This window comes from Dromiciops gliroides, chromosome 2 (assembly GCF_019393635.1).
Source record: "Dromiciops gliroides isolate mDroGli1 chromosome 2, mDroGli1.pri, whole genome shotgun sequence".
NCBI classification, from domain to species: domain Eukaryota; kingdom Metazoa; phylum Chordata; class Mammalia; order Microbiotheria; family Microbiotheriidae; genus Dromiciops; species Dromiciops gliroides.
Window position 1 is genome coordinate 469657810 of NC_057862.1, and position 20116 is coordinate 469677925.

At 41.1% G+C, this 20116-nt stretch overlaps 1 protein-coding gene across 1 annotated transcript in view; it reads right to left on the reverse strand.

Moving 5' to 3' along the window:
• The window catches only part of KIF3C (kinesin family member 3C), a 73009-nt gene that overhangs the window by 8635 nt on the left and 44258 nt on the right, over nt 1–20116 (reverse strand). The window contains exons 3-5 of the mRNA XM_043985084.1: nt 18629–18751; nt 16441–16559; nt 15644–15760 (exon numbers count right to left, since the gene is read on the reverse strand). Coding sequence (XP_043841019.1) covers nt 15644–15760; nt 16441–16559; nt 18629–18751 — 359 coding nt within the window. The remainder of the gene's footprint in view (nt 1–15643; nt 15761–16440; nt 16560–18628; nt 18752–20116) is intronic.

Consider the following 20116-nt stretch of genomic DNA (forward strand, 5'->3'; position numbering starts at 1 on the left):
CAAAGGCCCTATGACATTGAAGGCCATTGTGTGTGTGCCCTGGCCACTCATGTGCCTTATATGTCCATCTCCCTAAGTATATCCTGGCCAAACATAAGCCGTGTGTGCATGTGTGTGTGTGTCCCTCCATCCAGGTTTCTAACCACATATTTCTTATGCATATACCTCTCTACTTGTATGTATCCATCCTTCCTACTGCTGGTTTGTGTATCTATGGAAGAGGGTGACTGAAGTTTATGAGGAAAATGTTTTATTTCTGTTTTTTTACTATGCCATTTTATTAAACACCTTTGCTTTGAACTAACGGTGCTCTCTGATAGATGATTAAAGATAAATACATCAATGGGGGCTAATGGGCCATGATTTTAGTGGATATAGACTCACAGAGTACACTGAACCTGAGGGGGCCTTCTTTGGGGGACCTACCCTATAAATTGGGGGGATGGCTCAGATACCACATTTATCTTGGTACATTTCATACTTCCCACTAGAATAGAAACTCCTCTAGAGAAGGGTCTGTGACATTTTTAAACTGTGTACACCCAGTATCTTGCATAACACCTTATATATAACAGGTGTTTGGTAAATGTTTGTTGATGGAAAAATTACTCATTTGCACCCATCATTTCCTGAATGTTGTGTGGTAGAAACAGTTATGGTGGTCTCGGAGTCAGAAGACCCAGATTCAATTCCTGACTAGTCATAGTCTTTTTTTTTTTTGGTGGAGCAATGAGGGTTAAGTGATTTGTCCAGGGTCACACAGCTATCAAGTGTCTGAGGCCAGATGTGAACTCAGGTCCTCCTGACTCCAGGGCCAGTGCTTTATCCACTGTACCCCCTAGCTGCCCCTAGTCATAGAGTCTTTTTTTTTTTTTTTTGCGGGGCAACGGGGGTTAAGTGACTTGCCCAGGGTCACACAGCTAGTTAAGTGTCAAGTGTCTGAGGCCGGATTTGAACTCAGGTACTCCTGAATCCACGGCCGGTGCTTTACCCACTGCACCACCTAGCTGCCCCTAGTCATAGAGTCTTGAGCAAATCCCTTATCAGCTGTGTGCCTCAGTTTTCTCTGATGTAAAATGGGAGAATCCTGCCCTCATAGGGCTGTTGTTAGGATCAAATGAGATAATATATATGAAAGTGTTTTACAAACTATAAAGTGATACATAGCTACTATTTATGTTTTATCTATGGTGAAGGAGAAACACTATTGGACATCAATAATAAGATCTGTAGCCAAATCTGGGGCCACAAAGAGGTGGACATGACAGAAACGACTCAACAACAATAATACATTTATATAGTGTTTTAGGGTTTACAAAGCACCTTATATATGTTATCTCATTTGATCCTCCTAACAGCCTTGTGAGGTGACCACTATTATTATCTCCAGATTACAAATGAGGAAAATGAGGCTGACTTGCCCAGGGTCACAAAGCTAGTGTCGGAGTGTCTGAGGCAGAATTCAAACCCGGGTCTTCCTGACTCCAAGCCCAACAGTCTACACTCTGCACTACCTAGCTAAAAAAAAGTCGAGTATTGTTGTTAACATTATAAATAACGCAGGTGGTAACAATAAAAACATCTGACTGCTGGAGCTCCTCCTTAGAAAATGAATCATAATTAGCAGCTGGCTGGAATAATGCCATTGGGTTAAACGAAGATTACAGGAAAGGGGGCTGACAAAAGGTCAGTATGGTCTGTGGTAGGTCAGGGAGGTCCCAAGGGGCAGGGCTAGGCGGTTGCCCCATCCTACATAAGTTTCCAGGCTATTCTGAGGCAATTAAGGATAATGTGGAGAAACCTGGGAAGCTGCCAGGCAGGATGGTTGCGTGAATGTCAACTCCAGGACATGCACATTGACATAAGGCTCTCGGTAGGGGAGGGAGGGGAGGAGGGGGCAGGGAATGTGCTGGGTTTTTTCTGTCTCATGACATCATCTGATTGGGTAAGCAGTGCTGCAGGTCAAGTGTCTGCTGGCAAAATGGGCCAATGAAAGCTGCCACAGATATTCTGAGAGGGTGCATGGAAACCGGCCTGCAAAGAGTACACAGAAGCTCTGTGCTGGCTGATCTCTCCCACCCAAGTCCTGTTCTCTAAGTAAGGGGTGGGACTTCATGGCTGGGTGCACAGAACTGAGGGCATCTTCCCTATAAGGGATGGATTCCACATCTGCAGGGAACCCCAAGGGCCCGAATGACCATATCTTGATAGCAGTGTGGTATCATGCTAAAGAAAGCCAGACGAGAGTCAGGAAGACCCGGGTGTAAATTCTGTTTCTCGCCTTCGGTAGTTCTGTGATCCGGGCAAGTCATTTCACCTATACAAGCCACGGTTTCCTCATTTATAAAATGAGAGAGTTGGAATAGATGTCCAAGGGACTTTGCAGCTCTAAATCTATGATTCTGTAACCTTTATTAACACTTAAATTCATCCCTTATGCTCTATCTCAATGATTGAAAGTTGTCCCATTAAGGTGATAGATAGATGATTGATACATAGATGATAGAGATAGATATTGCCTGACACACTACCACCCAGCTCTCAGCCCATGTCACTTTTCTCCTAATTCAGAGGTGTCGAACACAAGATCTGGGGCTGCATGTGGCTCACAACACTCCAGAGTGTGACCCAGAATCAGATTAAAATGTGGTTCTTTAAACACATTAAAATTCGGTTTTAATATGTTAATAATAAAACAATATGTAAACATATGTCATTTTCTAAGTCAATATGTGGCCCACAGGGATTCTTATGTAGTGGTCCTAATCTCTATTTGAAGGTGCTCAGTTTATCCCACCCTCTATTTTACAAATAAAACTGTGACCTAATGAGGTTAAATGACTTGTCCAAAGTCACACAAGAAAGAACAGAGATTCGAACCCAGATCATCTGACTCTTTCAGAGGACTAGGACTCTATATTACCTCAAGTCTTGGCTAGAGATGGTTTTAAATGGAATTCTTGAGCGGCTTTATAAGATCATTGTGGTACAATGGTAAGTGCCTAACATAAGGTTAGAGTGGACACTTTGAAGAAAGGGAGCTACCTCGGAGACAGCTAGGTGGCGCCATATTCATAGAGTGCCCTGCTTGGAGTCAGGAAGACTTATCTTCCTGAGTTCAAATCCAGCCTCAAACACTAACTGTGTGACCCTGGGTAAGTCACAACCTCAATTGCCTTTAAAAAAAAATGAGTTATAGATATAACCTATATCAGATTACCTGCTGTCTAGGGGAGGGGGGAGGGAGGGAAGGGAGGGAGAAAAATCTGAAATTGTAAAGCTTGTATAAACAAAAGTTGAGAACTATCTTTACATGTAACGGAAAAAATAAAATACCTTATACATTAAAAATAAATAAATAAATAAATTAATTAATTTTAAAAAATGAGTTGTAAGGAGTAGCAAGGGATAGTGGACATAAAGTACTGGGCTTGGACCAAGAACACTTGGGTTCAAGTCCTGCTTCAGACATTTAACTAGCTGTGTGACTATGGGCCTCATCTCTTCCAGAACACCCAAATGCCCCCAACCCACCCCCAAGAAAATTATCTCACATCGTTGTTATATTTTCCTGTTAGAGAAAGAAGGAATGTGTTCTTTACATTCAATCATATGATGATATCAATGCCCATGAGGTTATAGGTCTTGTTGCCTCTTAATGCAGACTACATTTATGTGTAGGATTCCATGATGCGATAGTAGCTATTATTATATTATTATTATTAATAATAACATAAAGCTCTTGATATGTATGAAAAGGAAGTATGATACAGGGGCATACATATATAAAACATGGAGTTAATAGAACTGGGTCTGAGCCCTGACTCTCTGCTACTTGTATGATTTCCTGCAAGCTGCTAGATCTCTCTCAGATTCAGTTGCCTCATCTGTAAAATGGGAATAATAATACTTTCAATAGCTACCTTGCAAAGTTGTTTTGAGAATCAAATGTATATGAAACCATTCACTAACCAAGAAAACCCTATTTAAACATGAAGCACATATTTTTCAAATGCTATCTTTTTTTGATTGATGTGGAGTCCAAGATCTTGAGTCAAATTATGGTCATATCTATGTGACTCTGTGTATGTCAGTTATCTTCTCAGTTCTTTTTTTTTTGTGGGGCAATGAGGGTTAAGTGACTTGCCCAGGGTCACACAGCTAGTAAGTGTCAAATGTCTGAGACCAAATTTGAACTCGGGTCCTCCTGAATCCAGGGCCAGTGCTTTATCCACTGCGCCACCTAGTGGCCCCCTTACTATCTTTTTTTACCCTTAAATGACCTGAATTGTTTTTGTTGGCATAACAATACAAAATGAAATAGCCAACATTTGCACTAACAACATGCAAAAATTATACAGCTTTGAAGCCCTTCTGTGGATAGAAAAAAAATCTCCTTTGTGTTTAAAGTGCTAGAGTTGGAATGAGGAAGACTAGGGTTTTAGATCCTTTCTCCTGTACTTACTAGGTGTCAGCTTCTACTTCAGGTAATTTTTGATAATTGTCGATCTCTCTGAGTTGCAGTTTCTTCATCTGTAAAATGGGATAGTAAAAGTACCTACCTTATAGGCATGTCATCAGGGACAAAGGGGCTAATTTATGTGCTACAATGGAAAGAGCACCAGCTCTGGAGTCAGAAACCCTAGGTTCAAAGTTAGCTTCTGAAGGTTACTATCTTTGTGACCTTGGGCAAGTCACATCATTTCTTTGGGCCACAATTTACTCAGCTGTAAAATAAAGGACATAGACTAGGTAGCCTTTGGGGTCCCTTCCACTTCTAGATCTCTGATTTTATGTGAAGCACTTTGCTATATATGTGTCAGCTACTGATTGTTATGTTAGCAAAGAACAAACTGTAGCAGGTTCCATCAGGGACAGAGCATGACTATGTTATCTCAGCACCGGACAAACTGAGTTCAGGAAGACTCCTTACCAGTGTGTGGCCCAAACCAGATTAAAATGGAGTTTCTATCTGATTTTTTTTTTTTTTTAGTGAGGCAATTGGGGTTAAGTGACTTGCCCAGGGTCACACAGCTAGTAAGTGTTAAGTGTCTGAGGCCGAATTTGAACTCAGGTACTCCTGAATCCAGGGCTGGTGCTCTTTCCACTGTGCCATCTAGCTGCCCCTCTATCTGATTTTAATGTGTTGATGTATTAATAAAAAAGAAATACATAAACTTGTGAGATTTTCTAAGTCAGCATGTGACCATCACTGGGGGATGAATTTTTTCAGGGACAGCAACTCATTAACTATGAACTCATTAAAATTTCCACTGCTGCAGGGGATAATTGTAATCTGCATGGGAAATGAAGGACAACTAACATGGTCGAAATCATAGATCTCTGATGTATTTTAGAAGCCAAAAGGGCCCTTGCTTTTTATCTGGTCCAGCCAACTTCATTAAATACTTGTGAATTACTTAAGTGATGGGAAAAAAATAGCAGGAAAGACTAACTTTCCTCCTTAACATGGCATGTAATTCACCATGATGTCAAGTTGGAAGGGGCCTTGCAGATAATATAGCCTAACTGCTTTATTTTACAAATAAGGAAACTGAGGCCAAGAAACATAACATGAATTTTCTGGTTATACACAGTTAGTTAGAAAGACCAGGGCAAGAACTCAAGCATTCTGCCTCCTAGTTCACTGCTCTTTTCTTTTTTTTCTTTTTTTTGCAGGGCAGTGAGGGTTAAGTGACTTGCCCAGGGTCACACAGCTAGTGTCAAGTGTCTGAGGCTGGATTTGAACTCAGGTCCTCCTGAACCCAAGGCCAGTGCTTTATCCACTGCGCCACCTAGTTGTCCCCAGTTCACTGCTTTTCACATTGTATAACTAATTTGCTTGGATTTATTGGTAAGTTTTATTAAAGTTTTTCAATATTCCCTTTCTTAAAGTAACTTTTTTTTACTCCATAGGTTTTTTGTTTTTTTTTTTTAGTGAGGCAATTGGGGTTAAGTGACTTGCCCAGGGTCACACAGCTAGTAAGTGTTAAGTGTCTGAGGCCGGATTTGAACTCAGGTACTCCTGACTCCAGGGCCGGTGCTCTATCCACTGCGCCACCTAGCTGCCCCTTTCCATAGGTTTTTGACACAAAATTTGCCACCTCCCATATTAGGCTCTTCCTGGGCCCCTATTTCTTACAATTCTCCCTTCTTAAATTGGCTCATACTTTCCCTATCAAATTGCCTTGTATTTATTATCCATAGAGAGCACAGGCCTTGTAGGCCCCAAGTGCTGGGTTTGAGGCCTGCCTCTGACACATATTGTCTGTATGATTCTGGGCAAATCACTTTACTCTCCAGGCACCAGGAAAAAATCCAAGGCTCCCAGTGACAAATCTGTCTTGGCATTGGCAGTTTTTCTTCAAATTCCTTACACCAAAGAAATAACATGTTCCATAAAACTAAAAGTATATGTAATGTAATGTCCTTCAAGACTGAAACTATTTAATTTTAGTCTCTGTGCCTAGCATAGTGTCTGGCACATGAAAGACTGTTAATACATACTTATTGACTGGGCATTTAATTATTTGAGTACATGTTGTATTCCTCCAGTAAAATTTAAACTCATTAAGAGCAGGGACTGTTTCATTTTAGTCTTTCTATCCCCAGTGCCTTGCACATAGTAGGTGCTTAATAAATGCTTTATAAATTGGCTTAAAGTCAAATGTAATAATGAAAAGTATTTCTTTCCCCTATTGATTCGTCCTATTTATTTTGATATCTTTTACCCCAAACCTTTATCTTGAATATTTTCTGTTCATAGACCTATTGTTAAACATTAATTTATAACCACACTAAACCAGTTATGCCTAAGGACACACCAAATATAATGCAAGGTTACTGAAGGGGACAGATTCCAAAGTTAGTTAAATAGCTGTTGGAGGATAGAATTTTTCTAAGGCCAAGAACTCAAATCAGCCCTTGCTGGGGGGGGGGGGGGTTGCTAAGAGAGATCGGTAAAACAGACCCAGAGAGTAAATGTCAGCATAGTCTATAAATTTAAGTGAACTGCTAGAAACCCAGGAATGGCTTCTTTAAGATATGGAAAAAACCCAAACAAACAACAGAGGTAATGTCAGGTAGAGAGGCCTCCCAGGATTGGTCAGGGAGATGCCTAGGGGTTTGTGGCTCCCAGAAGTAATATGCTGCACATCTGGAGGAGAGCTGATACTACTTGAGCAAAGCTGAAATTTCTGGCAAATTAACTCTTAAAAGCAGACTGTGGAAGATGGCATCCTACACATGAGAGACAGAGTCAGCATCCCCAGTGGTCTCAATAGGTGAGAAGGGCTGATTGAATCCAGTCTCTTGTCTAATCTGTTGCTCTTCTCTTTTTCACAGCCAAACTTCTAGAAAGGGTGTTTGTTCTTCCAGTTCATAGTTCCTTACCTCCACTCACTTCTCAACCCCCCACAATCTGACTCCTGACCCTGGTTCTCGCTGAAACTGCTTTCTCCAAGGTAACGGGGACTGCCAACTCAAATGACCTTTTCTCAGTCCTCATCTTATCTGACCTGCTGGCAGCCCTTTTCTCCCCTTCCACTAAGTTCCTTCTAACAATCCATGTTTTTGTTTTTATATCACGATCATTTCTGGATATATCCCTTCCTCCCACCCTCCATATATACTCCAGCACTGAATCCTCTCTTGTAACAAAGAATGACCAAGAAAAACCAACTAATTTGGTCCCTGAATTTGTATGGAATATTCTATATGAACAGCCCCTAAGCCTCTCTTGAAACCATTAACCACCCCCTTGAATGCTCTCTCTACCTTTGGCTTGTGTGGTGCTTCTCTCTCTTGGTTCTCCTCTTTCCTATTAGACTGATTCTTCTCTGTCTCCTTTGCTGATCAATTCATCAATCAATGAGCATTTATCAAGGGCCTCCAATAACATCCTTTTTTTTGTCCACAAAGTGTGGGTATCACCCAAGTTTCAGTCTTGGGTCTTCTTCTCTTTCTTGGCAGTCTCATTAACTCCCATGGGGCTTAATTATCATCTTCTTGAAAATGACTCCCAAACCCATATATGTAATTATAATATTTTTTCTCGATTCTAGTCCTGCATTACCAATTGTCTACTGGACATCCCCACTGGAATATCACATAAACAGCTCACACTTAACACATTCAAAACAAAATCTATTAACATTTTCCTTAAATCCAACTCTCTTCCAAACTTCCCTCTTTATGTTAATGGTATCACCATACTTCAAGGCAACCAGGTTCCTAACCTTCTGATAATGTCTGATGATGATACCTCTTCCTCTTCTTCCTTCTCCTCCTCCTCCTTCTTCAACATTCACATCTAATCAGTTGCCACATTTTGTAGAATCTACCTCCGAATCATCTCTTGTGTCTGTTCTCTTCTCTCCATCCACATAGCCTCTGCTCTAGGTTAGGCCTTTATTTCTTCTCAACTGGACTAGATTTTCTGCTTCCTGTCTGTTCTTTCTCAAGTCCTTCTTCCACAAATTGATATTTTGAAAATATAGATCTGACCACTTCCTCTCCTAATCAAAAATGTTCATTGACTCTCTATTACCTCTAGGATAAAATCCATCATCCTCAGTCTTTTCCTTTAAATGTATCCACTATCTAGCTCCTTCCCATTTACCTTTCCAATCTTACTACATATTATTCCCTTTCACACCCTCTCTATTCCAGTTAAACTAGCCTCCTAGGTGTTCCCTATACATGATATTAAATGTCTAGATCCAAGACAATTCCAAAAGACTCATGATGGAAAATGCTATGCACATTGATTTTTTTAGGATTTTCTTTTTTTTAAATAATAAACATTTTTATTTATAGTTTTGAGTTCCAAATTCTATCCCTCCTTCACTCCCTCCCCTTCCCCCTCCCCTAAGGTGGCAAGAAATCAGATATGGGTTATACATGTATAATTATGTAAAACATTACCATATTAGTAATTTTGTATAAGAAAACTTGAATAAAAGAAAAAAATGAAAGTGAAAAATAGCCTGCTTCAGTCTGTGTTCAATCAAAATCAGTTCTTTCTTTGGAAGTGGATAATATGTTTTATCATTAATCCTTTGGGATTGCCTTGGATCATTGTATTGCTGAGAATAGTCACATCATTCACAGTTCTTCATCAAACAATATTGCTGTCTCTGTGCACAGTGTTTTCTTGGTTCTGTTTATTTCACTATACATCAGTTCATACAAGTCTTTTCAGGCCTTTCTGAAATCATTCTGCTTGTCATTTCTTATAGCACAATAATATTCCATTACCATCATATACCAAAGCTTGTTTAGCCATTCCTCAATTGATGGGAATTCCTTTGATTTCCAATTCTTAGCCATCACAAAAAGAACTTCTACGATTATTTTTGTACAAATAGGTCTTTTTCTCTTTTTGGGGATGTCTTTGGGATATAAACCTAGCAATGGTATTGCTGAATCAAAGGGTATGCGCAGCTCTATAGCCCTTGGGGCATAGTTCCAAATTGTTTTCCAGAATGGCTGGACCTTTTCACAACTTCACCAACAGTGGATTAGTGGCCCAATTTTCCCACATCCTCTCCAACATCCAATATTTTCTGTTTTTGTTATATTTGCCACTCTGATAGGTATGAGGTGATACCTCAGAGTTGTTTCAAATTTGCATCTCTGATTAATAGTGATCTAGAGCATTTTTTCATATGATTATAGATAGCTTTGATTTCTTTGTCTGAAAACTGCCTGTTCATATCCTTTGACCATTAATCAATTAGGGAATGACTTGTATTTTTATAAATTTGACTCAGTTCTCTATATAACTGAGAAATAAGACCTTCATCAGAGATACTTATTTCAAAAATTCTTTCCCAGTTTTCTGCTTCCCTTATAATCTTGGTTACATTAGTTTTGTTTGTGCAAAATTTTATATAATCAAAAAAATTTATATAATCAAAATGACCTATTTTACATTTTGTTTTGCTCTTTATATCTTCTTTGGTCCTAAATTCTTCCTCTGCCCATAAATCTGACAGATAAATGATTCCATGATCTCTTAATTTGCTTTTGGTATCATCCTTTATGTGTAAATTATGTACCCATTTTGGCCTTATTTTATTATATGATGTGATGTTGGTCTATACTTAGTTTCTGCCATACCATGTTCCAGTTTTCCCAGAAGTTTTTTGTCAAATAATGAGTTTTTGTTCCAAAAGCTTGGATCTTTGGATTTATCATATAATAGATTACTATAGTCATTTACTATAGTATAATTTCTACCTATTCTATTCCACTGATTCACCTCTCTATTTGCTATCCACATTCAGAGAAAGAATTGATGGAGTCTGAATGCAGAATGAAGCATACTATTTTCACTTTCTTTGCTTTTTTTTTTTTTTTTAGTGAGGCAATTGGGGTTAAGCGACTTGCCCAGGGTCACACAGCTAGCTATTAAGTGTCTGAGGCTGGATTTGAACTCAGGTACTCCTGAATCCAGGGCCGGTGCTCTATCCACTCCACCATCTAGCTGCCCCTCTTTCTTTGCTTTTTTCATGGTTTTTTCCTTTTGTTATGTTTCTTCTTTCACAACATGACTAACTAATGTTTTACATGATTGCACATGTGTAACCTATATCAGATTGCTTGCTGTCTTAGGGAGGTAGGAAGGAAGAGAGGGAGAAAAATTTGGAACGCAAAATCTTATTAAAAAATGAATGTTGGGGCAGCTAGATGGCGCAGTGGTAAAGCACTGGCCCTGGATTCAGGAGTACCTGAGTTCAAATCTGGCCTCAGACACTTAACACTTACTACCTGTGTGACCCTGGGCAAGTCACTTAACCCTAACTGCCTCACTTAAAAAAAAAAAAAGAATGTTTAAAATTGTCTTTATATGTAATTGGAAAGATAAAATACTATTTACATGATATTCAATTTCCCGTTTCTGTACTTCCATGCCTGGAAAATAATCTCTCTTCATATTGACCTTTTGGAATCCCTAACTTTCTTCAAGACCTAACTCAGGTGCTGTCTCCTATATCAGGCCTTTCCTGATTCCTCCTGGGTGCTAACAGTCTCTCCTTGAAATTGCTTTGTATTATTTGTACTAACATTTATATACATACACATGTGTGTGTGTGTGTGTGTGTGTATGTGTGTGAATACTGGTAGACTATAAGCTTCTTGAAGGCAAGAATTACTTAATTTTTATCTTTGTATTCCCATCACCTATCACAGTGCCTGGCATAGGGTCTGCATGTAAGAAAATGGGTACTGAGGGGGGCAGCTAGGTGGTGCAGCAGATAAAGCACCAGCCTTGGATTCAAGAGGACCTGAGTTCAAATCCGGCCTCAGACACTTGATACTTATTAGCTGTGTGACCTTGGGTAAGTCACTTAACCCTCATTGCCCTGCCAAAAAGAAAGAAAGAAAGAAAGAAAGAAAATGGGAACTGAATAAATTTAGTAGGCATACATGTAAAGCTCTAGACTTGAGTTCAAGAGGCAAGGAAGGTCTCAGGAAGTGATATTCCTGCCCTACTCTCTCCTGGAGAGAATAGGAATATGGAATTTCATGTTTAATTTTAGGTACCACCATTTAGGAAGAACACTGATAAGCTGAAGGAGCATATGCAGAGGAAGGGACTGGAATGGCAAGAGGATCTTATGGTATGAAAATCAGTTGAAGAAAATGATTATTTAGCCTGGAGAAGAGAAGACTTAGAATATGCCAGTTATCTTCAGGTATGTGAAAACAGAGGGAAGAGGGATCAGATTTGTTCTGTTGACCCCAGAGGATAGGCTGAACAAGGAACAATGTGTGGAAGTTACAGAGAGGCAGTTTGATATAACTAAAGCTATTCATAAATGGAAGGGGCACCTTAAGACATGTTTCCCCTTCCCATCACCCCATTCCCCAGAGGTCCTGGGCAGAGATGGGATAACCATTGGTTTGGGAAGTTGTAGAGGGGATTCTAATTCAGGCATAGGTTGGACTAACTGATCTTGGAGTTTCCTCTCAACTCTGAGACTCTCCAAGTTACTGGACCAACCAAGCTGTAGCTGACTAACACATTTCTGTGAGGGACTTTCGGAAAGTTAAGTAGAGTCACAGAATGCCACAACTGGAAGGAACTTTATAGGTCATCTAGTTCAACTGCCTCATTTTTCAGTTGAGCAGACTGAAGTCCAGAGAAATGAAATTACTGTCTCAAGGTCATACAGTTTGTTAGAACCAAGGAGACCTAAGTCTTCTGACACCTCTTCTGAGACTCTTTCTGTTGCCATCACATCTCTTTTTAAAGCTAAGGACATGGGGCAGCTAGGTGGCACAGTGGATAGAGTACTGGCCCTGGAGTCAGGAGTACCTGAGTTCAAATCCAGCCTCAGACACTTAACACTTACTAGCTGTGTGACCCTGGGCAAGTCACTTAACCCCAATTGCCTCACTAAAAAAAAAAACAAAAAAAACTAAATAAAGCTAAGGACAATAAAAATAGCAATAATAATAATAACTCACAGATAAAGCACTGGCCCTGGATTCAGAAGGACCTGAGCTCAAATCTGGCCTCAGAAACTTGACATTTACTAGTTTTGTGACCCTGGGCAAGTCACTTAACCCTCATTGCCCCACAAAAACAAAACAAAACAAAACAAAACAACTCACATTTATATAATGTTTTGAGGTTCACAAAGCTTTTCAGATACATTATTTTATTTGAGGTCAGAACCAAATACAGGTGGCAGTGTGGTACAGAGGAGGGAGTGCTGAATTTGGACTTGGAAGTCCTGGGTTTGAATCCCACCTGGGCAAGTAACTTAACCTTTCTAGGCCTCACTTTCATCAATAGGACAATGAGGAAATTGGACTAGATGCTTTCTGAGGTCATTTCCAACTCTAGATCTATGATCCTACAAATAAAAGAGAAAAAGTACTAGGAAAGTACCAGAAAGTACTAAGAGATAGCAAGTAAAGATGCCCAATCAGATCCTAAGAAGCTGTTTCCTTTTTCTGAAAACTGTTCTAAAAGCCCTACCTGTTTTAATATGAGTTTAGTTTTTTAAAAATTAATAATCTTGTCATTAATAAAGCTGGTTGTAAATTTGAGAACTAGATGACCTCTGGAGTCTCCTCCAGCTTTTTCATTTATGATTCTGAACTACCATATAAATCTCAAGAAAAGCACCCACCATTCTGTAGTTCATGTAGGAGCAAGGTATCTTACCACCACCTGGTGGCAGCATACCTAAATTTCAGGGAATTAACTCCCTTGGAAACTGAATTTACAAAAACAAAATGATGGCATTTTGTGGCAGCCTCTTTAACTTTGATCAGGGTCAGGGTCACCACCTCAGACTGTGTAAATGAAGGATGTGACTATTCTCAACCAAGATCATGAAATAAGGAATTCTCCTTAACTCTTCCTATTCCAGTTGCAGGGATGCTGATGTTAGATCTGGAGATGGTCAAAGCTCAGAGGAACCCCAGATTCTATCTAGTTCAACTGTGTTCTTTTTTTTTTTTTAACATATGAGCCACAAAGGACCAGAGAGGTTAAGTGATTTGCCCAAAGTTATCCAGCTAGTACATCACAGACCTGGGAGTCATATCCACGTTCTCCGACTCCAAATTTAGCTTTCTTTCCTCAGTACCCCATTGGTGGTATCTCCCTAGCAGAGTGATGACAAAGCATTTGCGCATCTTGGTTGAGCTTTGATGATTTTCCTCCCCACGGTATCCCTTGGAGCCCACTGGAAGTTTTGAGCTTTAACCCTAACACACATGAATTAACATCATAGACTGGGTACCTACAAGCTCCTACGAATGGCATTTTCTGGCATTAAAAAATATGAGTTTGTGAAAACTAAGGCAGAAAGGGACTGAGATCTGTGTCAGTAGGAGACATACACCAATGAAAACAGGGATGCTTGAAGTACTGAAGAACTGGCATGGCAAAAAAGCATGGGTTAGTGGAAAGAACATGGGAATTTGGTGTCTGAAGACATGGATTCCTAAGTTAGACACTACCTGTGTGACTTTGGGCAAGTTGCTGGTCATCTCTGGGCCTTAACTTCCTCATCTATAAAATGAAGAATTGGGCTAGAAGATCTCTAAGGTTCCTTCCAGGTATAACCATGTGATCCTAAGTAATATTTAAAAGTGTCCTAGAGAGAGGTAGGAAACTCTGGGTGTGGAACACTCAATTGATATCTTATGTAATAATTTGGTTGAATAGATTTTTTTAATCTTTTTTTTCTTCTTTGTAATGAGGGATAGCTTTCTGGGTGGAGGGAGGTGAGGGCTATGATGGAAAATGAAAGTAATATAAAAATGAAAGAAATCGATACTGTTTAAAAAAATGTGTCCTTCATTATTCCCTCTGCAAGATGTACTCTAGGTCCTAGCTTCTTAAACTGTGGGTCACAACCCCATATGGTAGGTGAATGTGAGGGATATGAAAAATTGGGCAACAGTAAAAGGTTATGTATACCTATTTTATATACCTATATACCCAAGGTTGTGTAAAAATTTCTCAGATAAAAAGAGGTTGTGAGTGAAAAAAGTTTAAGAAGCCCTGCTCTAGGTGATTGCCTGCATTGCCTACCCTTAGACCTGGCTCTTTCTGGGATAGAGGCAGAGTTATGGCCCAGTATCTCTTTTTTTTTTTTTTGGTGGGGCAATGAGGGTTAAGTGACTTGCCCAGGGTCACATAGCTAGTAAGTGTGTGTCTGAGGCCAGCTTTGAACTCAGGTCCTCCTGAATGCAGGGCCGGTGCTTTATCCACTGCGCCACCTAACTGCCCCTCCAGTATCTCTTTTTTTTTTTTTTTGGCGGGCAATGGGGGTTAAGTGACTTGCCCAGGGTCACACAGTTAGTAAGTGTCAAGTGTCTGAGGCCGGATTTGAACACAGGTACTCCTGAATCCAGGGCTGGTGCTCTATCCACTGCGCCACCTAGCCGCCCTCCAGTATCTCTTTAAGCAGAACTCTGAATGTGAATTAGCAATTCCTTGGCATTATAACAGGATTGGGTGTGGTCTTCTATCTAGTTCTACATAACCACCAGCAGAGGGAGTTCTACACCTAAGTTACAGAAATACAGGGTCTACCTGAAGGATGAAGAGAGGTATGTATGATGGTCAAATCTCTCCTCTGCTTTAAGCTGTACCAAAGAAAGGACCTACTAGGAAGGTCAGTATTTTCACCTCCTCACAGGACACCCTCCCTCCACAATAGTACTTCTGGTTTTCTAAGATAACTCATCTTTTTGGAACTCATAGGATCATAGATATAGAGCTGGAAAAAAAAAAAAAAACTTATAGGCTATCAAATACCCTCATTTTACATTTGAGGAAACCAAGGCACAGGGAGATTAAGTGACTCACTCAACTTCACAAAACTGCTTAGTGTCTGAGGCAGAATTTGAACCTGAGTCTTCTAGGACCTCATCCACTATACCATACTGCCCACCAACTTTTCCCTTTTAGATGTTTACTCTCTTCATAGAGATTCTCTGCATCAGAACTGAAAAAAATCAACCCCTCTACTCGGGATTAGGGCCATAGATAGTTCTATCTCTCCCTTCGGTCTTCCATCATGACCAGGTCCTTATGGACCTCTTACCCCTGCCTAGAAGATAGACCTCCAGAGCCCTACCTCTGCTCCCTGGGTAAGTGTATACTCACACTCCAGCTGGCACCAGTGGCTGGAACTTCCATTGTTCCTCCTCACAGTCCAGGTAAAGACGATTCATGATCTTATTCTTCTCCTCGGGAGGGATGAAGTTTTCAATGATTAGGTATCTGGGAGTGGGAATGGGAGGCAGGAAGGCCAGAGGAAGAAGTGAGTATAGTATAGGTGATAGAGGGTGGATTGACAAATACAGAACAGACACATATACCCAAAAGCCAAAGAATTTGGGGAGTGCTCCGAGAAGTCACTGACTTTTTTTTTTCCCTACCCAAAAGCCAAGGATGAGAAGATAGTAGGGGAAAACTGGCATTAGTAAAAACTAAATGAAATGGTGGAACTCAACATCTCTGGAGCCAAAGAACGAGGTCTAGCAGTTGAAATGGGAAAGCCCCTAGTGTGGGCTAAAGCATGTTAGGGTGTTTGCTAAATATGAGGAGGAAATCCTCCAAGTCCTGACTTTGCAGCTTCAGGCCTATCTGACCTCTAGTCTGTCCTTAGGGAACATGCCATTCTACTCTATGCCCTACCAAGCCCTGACTCTGCAACCTTAGCCTTAGAGAAGATGAGACTTAAGTGTAGCAGGGGTAAGGAGGACCACCCCTGCTTGATTGGGTAAGTTCTCCCAGTACCCTGCTGCACGTGGGAATGGTGAGCATTGCAATGGGGGCATCCTGGCAAGGGAGCCTGGTCATAAAAAGCTTGAGTTTGAAGGAACAGGGAATGAGAGAGGGGCTAGAAGTGGATAGAAAGTAGACAGAAACAAGTTAGGAAGGAGAAAGATGCCTCTTACTTGAGTTTGAGCTCCCGGGTCTGTTCATTCTGTGCTTCTTCCAGGTCTTGCCGCACACGGATGTACTCATCATGCTGGTCCTGGATTTCTGCCTTCACTGCCTGCAGCTTAGCATAGAGCTGGACAAGAGACAGGCCATGTATTCAGGGTCAGCCTTGCCTAGTGTGGGAAGGGGAGGCAGCAACAGCCTCTACCTCTCACAGGAAACTACTTTCTTCCTCAAAAGAGAAGAAGGATAAGCACCTTGGCCTGACCCTTTCTTTTTTTTTCTTTTTTTTTTTTTTAGTAAGGCAATTGGGGCTAAGTGACTTGCCCAGGGTCACACAGCTAGTAAGTGTTAAGTGTCTGAGGCCGGATTTGAACTCAGGTACTCCTGAATCCAGGGCCAGTGCTCTATCCACTGCGCCATCTAGCTGCCCCGGCCTGACCCTTTCTTACTGCAAATAAAACTCAAATAAGCTGCCTATAGGTCCACTGCTATCCCCCCTCCCACCAAAGAAGCTACTACCACCCCACCTCCCATGGCTATGATCAGAGAGAGAAAGAGGAGCCTTAGGGGTATTTTGAAGGTAACTGATATTACTCACACACACACACACACACACACACACACACACACACACACACACACAGTGTTTTTCAGGGACAGGTATGTGGCTTTGTCTGCTATAGTGAAGGAAGCCCAGGAGGGAAAATAAGAAGATCCTGGGACTAGAGGTGGAAGAGACCACAGAAGAGGTGGAAGAGGTAGAAGAGGTGGAAGAGACCTTAGAAATCATGAAATCCAACCCTCTTATTTTGCATTTGAGGAAACAGGCCCAGGGAGCATAAGTGACAAGTCCAGTATTACATCGAGGTGGGATTTGAACCTAAGTCCTCTGATTTTCAAGCCATGTTTTCCCCCCTTTCCCATCAGTAATGGAATGGAGAGCATTCAGAGAGTGTATCTAGACATGAAGGAAGTGTGTTTGTGGGAACTACCACAGTAGCAGACTTTTGTTCAAGATCTGGTCAGATTGCTATGGCCCTGGGAACTTCTAGGAGGCACATCTGCCCAATGGCTGGATTCTAGTTTTACATCCTGGCCAGGCCGTAACAGAAGCTCTGCACCCATTCACAGGCCTTTCCAGATCCCCAAACTGTTAGAATACCTGGTATCTTGCTGACAGTGAGTGAACTTCCCATCATTTTAGATATTCTCTAATTCTCCCTTTTCCAGTTTCTGTAACCCACCCTGGGTCTGCTGTCTCTCTTTAAGGCTTCCTCCCCTACTCTAGGAGTAGTTTGACTACAGAGAGCAGCCAGGCTGCTACTTGGGAATGACACTGTGAAGAAGGGAATTTATCTTTATCTAAGACTTTGACAGTATTGGCATGCTATGGTTCATAGGGGCACAAAGAGTTAGACACAGATACAAATGAACAACAATAAGACTTTGAGGATAGTCCCAGCCAGAGATTAGGAGTGAAAAAGCCTCCCAGTCTCTTGGCTGGCTTAGGGGAGCATTGTCTACTTATATAGACTAGTACACTTCACTCTCCTGGACCTCAATAACTTAATTAGACATGTAGGGGTTAAAAAACACATATGTGCACTCACACAAAACAGTAGAGGGGAAGCCTTTAGACACTCTTTTTTTTTTTTTTTTTTTTTTTTTTTTTTTTTTTTAGTGAGGCAATTGGGGTTAAGTGACTTGCCCAGGGTCACACAGCTAGTAAGTGTTAAGTGTCTGAGGCCGGATTTGAACTCAGGTACTCCTGACTCCAGGGCCAGTGCTCTATCCACTGCGCCATCTAGCTGCCCCTTTTAGACACTCTTAATTCCAGACAAACTATCTTTGTATGGGTGGTTCCTCATGCCTGGGAGGCACTCCCTCCTTTCCTCTGTCTCTCAGAATCTCTTGGTTGTTGTTCAGTTGTTTTCAATTAAGTGTCCAACTCTTTGTGACCCCACTTGGGGTCTTCTTGGCAAAGATACTGAGGTGGTTTGCCATTTCCTTCTTTAGCTCATTTTATAGGTGAGGAAACTGAGGCAAACAGGGTTAAGTGACTTGCCCAAAGTCGCACAGCTAATAAGTGTCTAAAACCAGATTTAAACTCAAGTCTCACTGATATCCAGGCCTGGTGCTCTATCCACTGTACCACCTAACCGCCTTAGGCCCCTTACCAGCCCACTTTGTCATACTCACCTTCTTGAGTTTTTTTGTTTTGACTTCGACCTCCTGTTGCAGAGAGGTATAGGTTCCCCGGAGCTCCATGGTCTCTTCATCCCTCAACAACATCTCCTGTTGCATTTCCCTCTCTTTGCGTTTCTAGGACAAAGCAGTGCACAGTAAGTACATGAAGAGGAGGGAGGGAAAGTATCTAAGGAGTTGTTTCAGGCTTCACTCAAGCCAGTCCCCTGATAGTTTAGATTAGATACTGGAACAAAAGGAGATGCTCATGGGTCAATCCACAGTTAACAAAAGGAAATTTATTTAGCCAAAGCAAGAAAAGGATATTCAATAAAGATAGGCCTTGAGGACACCTCAAGTTAATTCAGCTGAGGGAAGCTCCCTTTCCTCTGACATGCACATCAGTTAAGTTTCAGAGGACCCTGTATGGATGTTTTGTACTCAGGTGACCAGGAAGTGATGTTAACAGTCTGAACCCACCAAAGATGGGAAGATGGTCTCAGTGCCTTTTCAGGAAATCTTACATGGGAGAAGGGGTTGGCTATTGCTTCCACTGGAAGAGCCAGACAGATTTCCTGATTCAAAGGAAATTAACTCCTTGAGAGTGGGTATTATTTCACTTGTACATTTTGTTCTCCCTACTCCTCCAAGCTTCTTGGGGACAGTGACTGTTATGCTTTCATTCATGTATCCCTAAGACCTAGCACAGTGCTAAGTGCATTTTAAAAATAAATTGGGGGCGGCTAGGTGGTGCAGAGGATAGACCACCGGCCCTGGAGTCAGGAGTACCTGAGTTCAAATCTGGCCTCAGACACTTAACACTTAGACCCTGGGCAAGTCACTTAACCCCAATTGCCTCACTTAAAAAATTAAAAATAAATAAATAAATAAATTGGACCTGTGATTTTATTGGTCTGGGACACTTCCAATAAGGAAAATCGCTTTACCAATGAAGATCTGTACCTGATCTGCACCTTATATATAGTCTTTGTGAGTTGCCTAGGGCACTGCTTAGTGAAGTGAAAGCCAGGGTGTGAACTTAGGGTTTTTTGATTTGGGGGCCAGCTTTCTATCCACTATGTCACTTTGTCTTCCACCTAGAATACAGTAGGTGTTTAATCAATTCTTGTTAAAAGAATGAATGAACGAAAGAAAAAGAGCAGGGTCCTTAGCTCAGGAGACAGTGTCTATCTCCCAGATACTTCCTATTTTCTGTAATTCCTCATGGACCTGATGTTCCCACTCATCCTAACCCCAAATGTGACCTTTTTCCTCCTCAGCTTCCCCTACTGGGACAAAGTCATTGGTTATCACAGTCATTGAGGCTTTTTTTACATCTCTCTGCTGGGATCCCAGCCTCCACATGGATCTGCAGGAATGGAGTAAGCCTTAGGTAAATCATAGGCATGATCTCAGTGTTGTTTCTCCTAAAGACAAGGTTAACTAGTAAACTAAATATATTTCAGCTTTTGATGATTTAGGGATGGGTTATCTAGTCTGGAT